General features: G+C 47.2%; 1 protein-coding gene across 2 annotated transcripts in view; it reads left to right on the top strand.

Moving 5' to 3' along the window:
• Window positions 1-202: 202 nt before the first annotated feature.
• ppp1r21 (protein phosphatase 1, regulatory subunit 21) overlaps window positions 203-12,192 on the top strand; it is a 21,789-nt gene continuing 9,799 nt past the window's right edge. Inside the window, exons 1-13 of one of the 2 annotated variants that reach the window (XM_035401167.1) lie at window positions 203-1,156; window positions 3,011-3,079; window positions 3,876-4,022; window positions 5,142-5,243; window positions 5,331-5,495; window positions 5,866-5,924; window positions 6,199-6,293; window positions 7,213-7,265; window positions 7,525-7,674; window positions 7,920-8,021; window positions 8,403-8,491; window positions 9,057-9,193; window positions 10,982-11,074. In XM_035401167.1, coding sequence (XP_035257058.1) covers window positions 1,103-1,156; window positions 3,011-3,079; window positions 3,876-4,022; window positions 5,142-5,243; window positions 5,331-5,495; window positions 5,866-5,924; window positions 6,199-6,293; window positions 7,213-7,265; window positions 7,525-7,674; window positions 7,920-8,021; window positions 8,403-8,491; window positions 9,057-9,193; window positions 10,982-11,074 — 1,315 coding nt within the window. In that variant the 5' untranslated portion in view covers window positions 203-1,102. The remainder of the gene's footprint in view (window positions 1,157-3,010; window positions 3,080-3,875; window positions 4,023-5,141; window positions 5,244-5,330; window positions 5,496-5,865; window positions 5,925-6,198; window positions 6,294-7,212; window positions 7,266-7,524; window positions 7,675-7,919; window positions 8,022-8,402; window positions 8,492-9,056; window positions 9,194-10,981; window positions 11,075-12,192) is intronic. The other variant, XM_035401166.1, reaches the window with a different exon arrangement.

The raw sequence follows: 12,192 nt of genomic DNA, 5'->3' as shown, positions 1-12,192 counted from the left end.
ATTTACTCATCCAAACACTAGAGGTCATTGTTGTCCCGTAAAGGCAAACTAATTTATTCCACATTAGAGCGTGTTGTTAATCACAGAACGAAGTCGTTACTCTCCATGGAGACAAGAAAGTCCGCTTTTTTATTTTAATTAAGAAGTCCAGACTACGTTTGTTGCAAGTAATTGTTTAATTATTATAGAGTTCTGTGATACAATTAAACGTTCTGAATCAGGGACAACATTATGAATCTGAACATTTGCAGCATCTTTGTTGTATTTACGATCTTTGCTACCAACCCTATCTGTTTTATGAACTTTGACCCCAAAGCCGGAAGCTGCGGCCTTGGATTGTTTGATCGGATGATTTTTTTTTAGAGAATGCCGCTTCACTCTTGTTCTTAAAAATGGAAATTATTCTCTTTGTTTTTGAAAAGGTGTATTTGTCAGTGGGATATAAATTAAATGTTGGCATACGCCGTCGAAGTGTATTATATAGACACAATTAGTTACAATGAACAACTGTTGAATAAAATTAATTTACTGTGTTTTGCGATATCTGCTACGAGATAACGCATCCTAGATAGCTAGCTAACGTTATGCGTTAAGTGTTGTAAAGGATAAAGTTACGGATATACTAAATTAACCCTAGCCGGTTTGACGCATTTCTAATTAAGTTAGCTAACTTGGTTAGCTAAAAGGTGCCACCCGATTTAGCCCACTGTGATAGCTAATGTTATTACAACTCTGGCAGAATATTCATCATAGTATATCTAAATAGTGTTAGCTGTAATGCTAGAAAAATAGTTAGCTGTTTATAGAAAATATAAACGGTTTCCGGCAGAGTAATGTTAGCTAAAATTAATTCTTTAACGTTGCGTGTTTTCGCAAAATGAATTGTGCATGAATGAGCTGACATCCTGCCTCTCCAAACAACAGACACGGCTGTTCTTGGCTATCTAGCTAGTCGTTGGTAATAGTCGTCCGTTGTGCAAGGGACAGTGTTTACTAGGCAGTTGGTTGTTGTCCTCCGCAATTTTTTTGCTGTTTTCATAGCTAGCTAGCACCAGCAAAATAAAGAGCATCAACATTAATTAATTTATACCAAGTCGAAGCAATGGCTGCAGATTTGCAATCGAAGTACAGCAAGCTGGCCCAGGAATACTCGAAGGTAAGCGTCAATACGTTTTATTTTTGATTGCGTACTAGCAAACTTTTCTCAATGCCTAGTTCAAATGAACTAATCGCACTTGTACGTTTGAAGCCTGTTAACCAGCTATAGCTATTTACTGTATTGGAGATGATGGCTGCTCATTAATCATGTTAGTACAGTGTCTGAATGGTGCTGATTTAAATAAAAGCCTAAGTATTTGATAATGTAGTTCTTGCCTTACAAAATACTGTAAGATGGGTTCAAGATTATAGTGGGGGTACATGAAGTCACCCTCATGAAGATTCACTACTTACTAATGGTGAGCTAACTGGCTAGCTACATCGAATATGGTTTTGTACTGTGGCCTGTGCGTTTTAATCGAATTGTACTTTTTAGATGTCGGTACTTTTCAGAAAAGACTTTGTAACTTAGTTAGATGCAGTAGATACGTCAACGTGACTTAGCATTTAATGTAAAAATACATGGGTATTCTATTGGTTTCCTGTCACTCGTAATTGTTATTGTCGTAGCTTCACAGTTAGTCTGTTTGCACATTTTTTATTTTAATTTTTGCCCATGTGGTGCATGCAGAATTATGCAACAATCTATCTAGGAACCATACTCCATTATGCACCACTATAAGCAGTAATAAGCCATTTTACCTAATGTGTTTAATTAAATTTACATAGCTATATCAAGTTGACCACATTATGTGTGTGAATCCCTGTGTGATATTGTTCTGAACTGCCTTTCGTATTTTAAATACATTTTTTGGCAAATGATCAATACATTTTTAGGATTTTGTGTAATTACCTAATATGAACTGGTTAATCGAATGGCGGTGTCTAGGACAATCATCAAGAAGAGCAAACGAGGGAGAACAGTCAGGACATGCTAGGAATTCCAAAGAGATTAATAGACATCTGGCCAATGCAACGACACCCATAAACATCTTGCACATGTAAGGACACATAAGATGCAGTAATTTTTGGACTTAATAAAGGTGTAAAAGATCTCCTGGTGATCTTTTACACCTTTTACTCTCATGCTATCACTATCTATCTATGCACAGGAACTACCAGAAGTAGCTCATGAATCAATAATTCCATACATTGAGTGATTGCTTGAGCGATTGATTGTTTGCCCCAGATGTGGCCAATTTGTCATTACCCATTAAGGTATTTCCATATAAAATAAATATTCCAAGTAAAATAAATAAAAAATGCATCTGTCCTGACAGGATCAGGTCTTTGAAGCTGCCCTTGGGAGAGTAAACATTGTGTCTTCTGAAGTTCTGTCATTTGCGAAGGCCAGTTCATGCTGCTGTTCTTATCCAGTTCAGACTTGCGTAAATTGTTGCATGTATCTCGATCTCCTGTAACGTAGTTTGAGCTGCTTTTGTATGAATTAAAGGCGCTATACAAAGAAAGTTAAACCTCCCACACACCTGTCAAGGTTAACTGCCAGCAAGTCATTCATTTACGATGGCAAAGCAATCTAAGGCACACCATCCTTCTTCTGTTCAGTTACTGAGTGGCACGTGAACAGATGAGCTTCTGTTAGCTGCGGGAGATGCTTAGTGTGCAGAAAGCTGATGGGTCAGCTGACTGCAGATCTTTGGGTTTCCTGTTTGTTCAGGATGGTGATCCAGCTCATTTCCTGTCTGCTTTTTTTTTTCTTTTTTCAGAAGGTTTTGTGGCAGAGGACTGAGCCTGCTCATGTGCAGATATAGAAATTCCTATTTCGGGAATTATAAAGTTCTGCTTGTCACCTACCTCTCTCAACAGCTTTGATGCATGGATGCTAAGTGTGTGTGCTTGTGCGTGCGTATGACTATGTAGAGTAATGTTTTCTGTGCACTCTTGCCCTCAGCTGCGGGCCCAAAACCAGGTTCTGAAGAAGGCCGTGGTTGACGAGCAGGGCAGCTCCACTTCTCTGAAGGTATGACATCACTGCCAAACTTCCCACGATCCTCGAATGGCTCACATGTGTCTTCATTGCCTTGTGTTGGCAGTTTTTTTTTTTTGTCCAATGAAAATTGAAGCTCAGATGCAGGAAGCACTCTCATAAGCTCAGCTCTGTTTAAAAAGGAGTTGAGTAAAAAGGCGTGGTCATGGTAACTGGTGGGAAGGCTCTGACATCATCTGCATTTCCTACCGCAGCCCATATGCACAGCATACATATTTCATTCTTTGGCAGAGTTGTAATAGCTTTCCCGAGCTGGGATGAGCAAGGCTCATCCTTATTCATTACATTATCCTTATCAATTGGAGTGTTTTTTTTCATCCATCCCTGTTCCCTAGAAAATGGATTCCCAATACCACAAGCCCCCTCTAAAATGGCCACCCTCTGCCTGTGGAGGACATTGGGGCCCTTTGTCCAGCACGCTGTACAGGCAGCAGAGTAAAGGCTATGTGGACATTAGCACAATAAAGCACATCTAAGTGGGCCGTCATATATTAGGAACTTTGCTAGTACAACGTAAATGTTGTAAATTTGAATGATCAAAATATTACCAAGGGGATTTAGATGAAGTAAGTTATGTCTGAAATTAAATGTGTAGTCTATGAAATGTGGAATGTGTGCTGAAAAGTTGGAACTGTTCCATTGTCCATTTTGCTGTGGGTTCTACAGCAGAACCCCCTGAACACCATGCCAGCCTGCAGGGTGGTGGTGTTCAGTTTGAGCCTGACCCTGTGCGTCTGTCTGTATGTCTGTCCGTGTGTCCGTCCCGCAGGACCAGCTGAAGCAGAGGGATCAGAGCCTGCGCAAGGTGGAGCAGGAGATGGACAGTCTGAGCTTCCGCAACCAGCAGCTGGCCAAGAGGGTGGAGCTTCTGCAGGAGGAGCTGGCAGCCAGCGAGGCCAAGGGCAAGAAGAGCAAGGTAGAGAGGAAGGGAGTGTGAGAGGAGGAGTGGAGGGGAGAGGAGAGGAGGAGAGGACAGGACAGGAGAGGAGAGGGGAGGAGGGGAAGGGAAGGGATACAAAGGAAAGGGAGGGGACAGAGAGGCGAGGAGTGGAGGAGAGGAAAGGAGAGGGGAAGGGAGGGGATGGAGAGGAGGAGAGGAGGAGAGGAGAGGATAGTGGACTGGACTGGAATGGAGGACAGAGGAGTCTATTCAACTGTTTAGCTAATTTGGCCAGTATAAGTATATTCAGCTAATTGGCTAATTTGGTCAGTGTAATTGGTGACAACAAAAAACCTGCATAAACAACAGCGCTGCAGGAATTGCCAACCCCTGACATTTCATGACTGGATCCATCTTGATGATCTTCCTGTTTCACGTTCCTGCTTTACTGAAATATAACCATAGGAATAAGAAGCTTTTATGCAACAGGCTGACTGAGGATTTTTCCTCTTCAACACATTGTAACCACATTTTGTGTTTTAATTGCCTGTAATAACTCTGACAGCTGGCATATGCTCTGAGTGACAGGTGTGATTTCGCTATGCGACTGTACTCGTGCACGCTTGTGGGCCCCTCCCCCCGGCTGCAACGTCCTCCGGTAATTCATGCAGAACAGGACGTGCAGCATCTGAAACTCTGCAGTTTTACCGCTCATTTCTCTTGCTGCAATCCACTGCGCAGGACTGCAGCACGCTGCTGTAGATGGTCCTACTGCAGCCTGCGCAGCTGAAGCGACTGGCGTGGGTGGTCGCAACCTCCCAATCAGCCAGAGAGGTCGCTAGTGAGCGGTGTTGCCGGGAGTTGCCTCGCCAACTGATTCCCTCCCTCCGTTGGTGACGCGATGGCCAGTAGTGCATTACCACGCGGCTCTGCTGGCCACAGTCTGTGCTGCTACGCTCCTAATTTGATCCAGGCCACAGGACGCTCCTGATTTGATCCAGGCCGCAGGACGCTCCTGTGCACTTCCCGTAATCGCATTAGCCAGGTCCATTACTCAGGAGCCCAGGAACCAGCAGGCCTTTATCAGGCGTGCCTGCTCACATGCTCAGCCTCGGGGTGTCTTTCCTAACCGCCTGCTGTGGCGTGTTCCCACAGCACAGAGGAGACTCGCCCTCCCAGCAGGGCCTGCAGGCCCAGATAGTGTTTGACGAAGACCTGCAGAAGAAGATCCAGGAGAACGAGAGGCTGCACATACAGGTGCGTGCAGGCGTGTGCGCGTAAGCGCCGGCGCGTGTGACCGCGTGCGACAGCGCAGTGAACGCTCTCCTTTCCCCCCTCCCGCAGTTCTTCGAGGCGGACGAGCAGCACCGGCGGCAGGAGGCCCAGCTCCGGGCCCGTCTGGAGGAGCTGGAGCGAGACTCGGAGCAGCACCAGGCCGTGGTGGACGGCCTCACGCAGAAGTACATGGAGACCATCGAGAAGCTGCAGAGCGACAAGGCCCGTCTGGAGGTGAGGGAGAAGGGGCGGAGACTACAAACTGAATGTGTCACAATTGAAGTGAGGGAAAGGGGCGGTGACTACAGTCTGATTATGTCATAATAGATGATAAAAGATAGGGAAAGGGGTGGTGGCTGTGGACCAATGAGAGCCGCCTAGACACGAGCAAAGGAAGCTCATAATGTGTACTAGAGAGAAAGCGAGTGAGTAAAGGAGATTGGTGGAGGTGGCAGAGTTGGTGAGTGAGACGGGTGGCCCAGTTGTGAGTAAAAGAGGAAGTTTGGTGGAGGGAGGGGGAAGTGTTGGTTACTCATTGCTGAGTGCCATTTTGTGGCCGATGCTGATTCTTTTTGACGGCGGCTTGGCGATCTTCCCCGTGCAGGTCAAATCACAGACCCTAGAGAGGGAGGCCAAAGAATGTCGGCTTCGGACCGAGGAATGGTGAGTCACTGGCAGCGTGTGACCTGCTGGTTCAGCGGGCAGCTGCGCGACAGGGTCCCTGAAAGGTCACTGCGCGTGCAGCGGCCCCTGAAACAGTCGCCCTTTGTCAAGCGGGCGCCAAGCAGTCCGCCAGTTTAACTGTCCCTGAATGATCAGCATGTGGGAGGTGGGCCCTGAATGGCCTGCCTGTTAAAACGGTCACTGAATGGTCAGTGGTTATGAGAGCTGGGCCCTGATTGGTCAGTCCGTGTGAAAGCGTTTTCTCTCTTTGCAGTCAGCAGCAGCTGAAGAAGTATCAGACGGAACTGAGCAGACAGCTGGAGAAGAGCAGCAGCGTCATCCTGGAGAAAGTGCCCTTCAACGACACCAGTGAGTGGGGAACCCTGTGCACACGCTAGGGCTGCGCGCTGTACTGTAGCAATAATTTTCTTCTTTTTTTTTTGAGCGCCATCTTGCGGTGTATTGCTTTTCTTTAGTCATTTAAAAAAAAAAATTGCCTGATGCTGTAGTAAACATCCACACCTTGTGAAATGGTTCCAGTGGAAAAAAAAGTTTTGGGTGTTGGGAAAAAAACAGCCAATTGGCAACAAGTTTCCATGTGATCATGTGATGCTTTTTTTCAGTCGCATGGGACCTGCAAGGCCTGTGTGGCCTCTGAAATTTGAATGTTTATTACCACACCAGGTATGATTAAGGTGTTAATCCTTGGTTTATCAGTTTTGGTGGACTTGTCAACATCTGTGGTGACTGGTGGTCAAACCCGTCAGCACCGATGGAAAATTGCATGTAGAGGAGCAATTACAGAATGCAGATACATTGAATGTATATTGGTACAATAATGCCAGCGTGAAAAGGTGTCAGATATGGCATTTTTTAATATGAAAAATTGAGGATTACAGCTGTAACGAAAAAAGGATGGAAGTTATACTGCATGGCGGCGATGATTGTTATTACGCTTAGGCAATTGTCGATAATGTTTTTTTCGCCCAGCCCTAATGCACACACATCCACTGAACCATTCATAGTCTGAATATCTTCCCTCCCCGTTTGATGCAGAAATTGATTCAACAGACCAGTCTACTGGGAGATGAGTGGTTTCAATGCTCTGAAATTCATCGGAACAGTGCACTGGGAGATGAGTGATTTCAGTGCTCTGAGAGTAGTTAGACATGAGAACAGTCTCTTCAGGGGGATCAGTGATTAGTGCTCTCTGAGAGAGAATCAGGTAGAAATTAGCTTGGCTAATTCTGTGTTGACTTTGTGTGTGTATTTTGTTCTCTTTCACCAGAGTACAGTGATTACAACACTCTGAATGTCCCTCCACACAACAGGAGACACCAGGTGAGCTGCACATGTGGGCCTCCATGTTGTTTTTGTGTTCTTAGTGTCGGTGATGTCATATTGTGATTGTGGTGGTGGTGGTGATGATGCCGGTGCTATTTTGAGGATGTGCCAGTGATGATTCTCTCGTCTCCCCCTCTCTCGTCCTCCTCCTCCTTCTCTCTCTTTTTCTTGTTTCCCTTTCTCACTCCCTTCTCTGCCTGCTCCCTCCGTACCTCTCTGCTCTCCTCCGCTCCCTGTTCCCCCCTCCGTCGGGCAGCTGAAAGCGCGGGACGTGGCGGGGCAGGCCGTGACCTTCGTCCAGGACCTGGTGGCGGCGCTGCTCAACTTCCACAGCTACACGGAGCAGAGGGTTCACATCTACCCCCTGGACTCCTCCATTGAGCCCATTTCTCCCCTCAACCAGAAGGTGGGCAGTCTTCAGCCACATGGGGGCGCCTCTGTCCGTGTGCTCGCCTTCTGCACGTCCCCTGCCTCTGTGGAGTTTGGCGTACCATAGATAATTTATGGGAGATATTATGTGTAGTAGTGTGTGTAGATATCTGTGGTGTTAGGTTCTTGAACGTGTGGGGGTCCCAGAGCTGTGTTGTTAGTGTGTGTAATGCTGAAGGGTTGTACTGCTCTCCTCTGTTGCTGACTCTGATGTCTCTGCAGTTCTCCCAGTACCTGCATGAGAATGCGGCCTATGTGCGCCCCCTGGAGGATGGCATACTGCAAGTGCACCAGAGCATCACTGAGGACACAGTCACTACGCTGGTGAGTCTGGGTAATACTCCTGTTCAGTGTTCCTGACTGCTCCTGGGTAATCCTCCTGTTCAGTGTTCCTGACTGCTCCTGGGTAATGCTCCTGTTCAGTGTTCCTGACTGCTCCTGGGTAATACTCTTGTTCACTATTCCTGACTGCTCCTGGGTAATACTCCTGTTCAGTGTTCCTGACTGCTCCTGGGTAATACTCCTGTTCAGTGTTCCTGACTGCTCCTGGGTAATACTCTTGTTCACTGTTCCTGACTGCTCCTGGGTAATACTCTTGTTCACTATTTCTGACTGCTCCTGGGCAATGCTCCTGTTCAGTATTTCTGAATGCTCCTGGTTAATGCCCCTGTCCACTATTCCTGACTGCACCTTTTCCCTTCAAAGGAAACAGTGGGGAAGCTCAAGGAGTTCTCAGATCACTTCACATCTTACACCTGTTTCCTGCAGAAGATTCTGCCCTACCAGCTCAAAAGGTCCGTCTGCCCCACACAAACCTCTGTGTTTCTGTCCTCTCATCAGTGATGCGTTTGATCGAGGGTCTGTAGTGTAGCGTAATGGTTAGGGAATCGGGATTACAGCTCTGAAGTTGCAAGTTCGATTCCCATGTGGGGCACTGTTGTACCCTTGAACAAGATACCTAGCCTGAAATCCTTCATTGAATATCTCGCTGTATAAATGGATTTTATGTTAAGAACATAAGCTGTGTAAGTCGCTCTGGATAAGAGTGTCTGAAACGTAGCTTAAATGTCGCTGTAATGGCTCATTTTGCACATCCACCACTTTTAAGTTCTTCCGTGCAATGTGAGAACTTCTTACTGCTCGGTGCATATGAAGGTGTTGGCAATGAATTGTAGTCATGAAGAGTGTTCATTTAATTGGTCAGTTTAGGTAAGGCTATTTTAATCCCTGTTAAAAATGTCAGAGGTCTGGAATGAGTCCCTTTGACTTTGTGGGGTTACCTCCTGGAGCCTGTTATCGTACATGAGTGTGCATTTGTGCGTACGTTTGCATCTGACCCTCTCTCTGTTCCTCCTGCAGTCTGGAGGAAGAGAACGAGGCCTCTCTCTGCACCTCCGCACTCTCCTCCAAGAACAGAGAGCTGCAGAGCGACATGAGGAAGATGACGTCCGTCTTCGAGAAGCTGCAGAACTACATCACCCTCCTGGCCCTGCCCAGTGAGTGACCTTTCACCCCTGACCTGCTGAATCAGTGCCCCATCAGAGCACTTCACACTCAACTGCGGCACTGCCCCTCAGTTCCACTAGGGGGCATATCTGTGTCACAGACCATTACAGAAAGAGTCCGTGTATGCGCGTTTACTTCAGGAAATCCTGCCGCATTACTGTAGTGAAGAGTTTTTAATTCCGGTCCTTTTTCTGTTCTGTATCTGTAAAGCACTTCTGACACTTTGAAAAATATGCAAAGCAGCATTGTTATTACTTGTAGCAGCAATGTTGTTATTGCAGCTGGAAGTGCTTGGATCAGCTGCACTGTTGGCACAGTAAACTGTGGTAATAAAGAGGAGTTAAGGCTCTGATGGCTGCTAATGGGATGGAGATCAGTGAACAGCTGATCTAATCTGTCCCAGCCTCTCCCAGTGCTTCCCGTTGGCCTGTTTGCCCAGTGTGAGGTGTGGCCGATTCCGTTTCTGAAGCATATTCCAAATACGGCTGTTTATCTGCAAGGACATGGCGGGGGAAGAGAGAGAGAGAGGAGCAGGGTGGGAGAAAGGAGATTAGAGGGATGGAAGAGGAATAGAAGAGATATAGGAAATGTGGATGTGGAAGAGTATGGAACGGATAAAATGGGGAAGGGAGAGCGACTCTATCCTGTACGCCATTGGTCATCAGAAATGTTATTGGCATTTGGTCAGCATTGCATTCTGCAACAAGGACTCTTTTAAGTAGTAATTCTAGAGAAATATTTAGAACATTTTTGAATTAATTAAAATTGCGTATTACTCAAACTCCTAAGCAACACCAAGGATGTTGCATAGAAAAGACCGAAGAAAAATAACCTTAATTGGATTATATTGCATAGGTAGTTTAAACTTTAAAATGCTTACATAGTGCTAGGATCACCATTTTTTAGACTTAGGTGTAAAAAAAAAAAAAAAAAGAAATAAAAACCACTGAAGTGAGCTCGCCAACAAATTTCAGCCATGCTTGGCGCTGGATGATGATTTGTGTCTTATGCGCGCTCCAGTAGGTGGTGAGTTACTGTGGGTGTCCTGTGAGCGGTGGGGTGGGGGGTGGGGGGTTGGGGCTGTAAAACGGCGAGCTGAGGCGCGCAGAAGAGCCCGCGGGTGTGCCGGCGGGGACGGGGGCGCCCGTCGCGTTTATGAAAAGCTTCTGCAGCGTCAGCTTTATTCACACGCGGAAATTTACGCACAGGCGCACACTTCTCCTCAGAGGTGATAAAGGCACAATAAAAGCGGAATGGAATTTAACTGAGAGTAAATTCGATTTCCTCCTGAGCTGTGGTGCAGTGCCGCCCATGTTAAACGCTGAGCTGGATTTACTGCACACGAGGCTGTGCGCTGTGAGCAGGGGAGAGGGTGAGGTTGCTGTATGTTTGATGGGATCTGTGCCTCTGAGGTCTTACTACGTTTGGCTGCTTCTATGTGTTGGGTGGGCATAGGTTGTGTGGCTGGGTCTGCAGATTTGACCCAGTCATATGCGAATGTCTGGGAATTTTTTATTTCGAATGAGGGCAGACCATCCACTGTCATTCTGTAGTATTGCTTCATTCAGACAGCGAAAGTAAAGAGGGTAAGAGATAGAGAAGGGATCTCAGTTCAGAAAGTGTCATTTGAGCTGACTTCCAGACTGCACCAACGCCTCGTCGATGTGTCTGCAGAGCTGGTGCTTCAGCACGGTGTCTGATTACACGTGTGCTAATGGCTCTAATAGTTTGTTTAGTGTAGGTTTGGGAGGTGCTAACGCGTTTGACGCTGTCTGCAGGTGTTCGTCCGGATGCCCTGTCCCAGAGCAGCTCCACAGCCGTCTTCACCCAGCTCGCCGCCTGTCTGCACGGCCTGCAGGACGCCATGAGAGGTGGGGCAGCCAATCACAGCAGAGCGAGCTGAGCGCCGCAGCCAATCCCGGCGCATACTGCTGAGTGAAGCCACTTCTCCCAACCAATCATAGCACACAGTTCCCCTCTGTAATCCAGCCCCAGCCTCCCTGTACTAATGAGTTACATCACCAAGCTTTCTGCCCTATAGCCAAGACCGTCCTGTCCTATAGCCAATGACAGCCCCAAAGTTTTGTATAATCAGTGTTCAGATTCACCTGTCTCCAGGTGTGTTGTAGTGCCCTCAGTGTTGTGATATGTGGCACACTGTGCGTGGGTCTGATGTGGGGGTAACATTGTGAGTGTGACATAAGTGCAGCCGGTTGGCACAGTTGGCACACAATGGGCTCTTGGTGTGGTTGTCCTGGCACAGGGACAGCATTCCGGTGGTGTGCTGTGAGACCCCCCGGGGTCCGGGGGGGGTGGGGGGGGGGGGTCATGGGAACGTTGCCGGCTCCCACGGGGAGAGCTCGCCCGACCCCCTCGCTCCAGGGCCCTGTGGAGTCCGCTGCTCTTTTTCCTGTGAAAGAATGCCAGGGATGTTATTGGTGCAGTAAACACTGGGTCCTTTCGGCCTGCAGAGCTAGCCTACGGAGGCGCTAACTGTTCACAGACATGAATTGGGCAATAAACTCTCACACAGACCCAAGCACAGGCATTCTCATCCAGTTCAGTGGAGGAGAATCAACCAGTATCTGACCAATCAGGTTCATTTAGAATGCCAAAGTCTCTAGCGAATGACTTGAGGGCTGGGCTGTGGGGGCGGGGCCAGTGTTCCAGATTGTGGGCCAGTTGGATGATTTGCTCACTGGGATTTGGTTCAGACGCTGCACGACTCAGTTTTTCATTAAGATGAAACAGAATTCTGGCTTTTGTTTCTCTCTCCTCCTCCCCCTCTCTCTCCCCTGCCCCTGCTCACTGTTTCTCTGTCTTGTTATTTTTTCCCCGGTTCATTCTATTTAAATCTCTCTCCCTCTTTGTCTCTTCTTTTTCTCACTCCTACTCACACACCCCCTCTCTCTTTCTTTTCCCCTCCCTTTACATCTCTCTCTCTCTCTCTCTCTCTCTCTCTCTCTCTCTCTCTCTCTCTCTGCACTAC

Source organism: Anguilla anguilla, chromosome 18 (genome assembly GCF_013347855.1).
Source record: "Anguilla anguilla isolate fAngAng1 chromosome 18, fAngAng1.pri, whole genome shotgun sequence".
Taxonomy (NCBI): domain Eukaryota; kingdom Metazoa; phylum Chordata; class Actinopteri; order Anguilliformes; family Anguillidae; genus Anguilla; species Anguilla anguilla.
The sequence above is the reverse complement of the archived record's forward strand: the minus strand, read 5'-3'. Positions and strand labels throughout refer to the sequence as shown.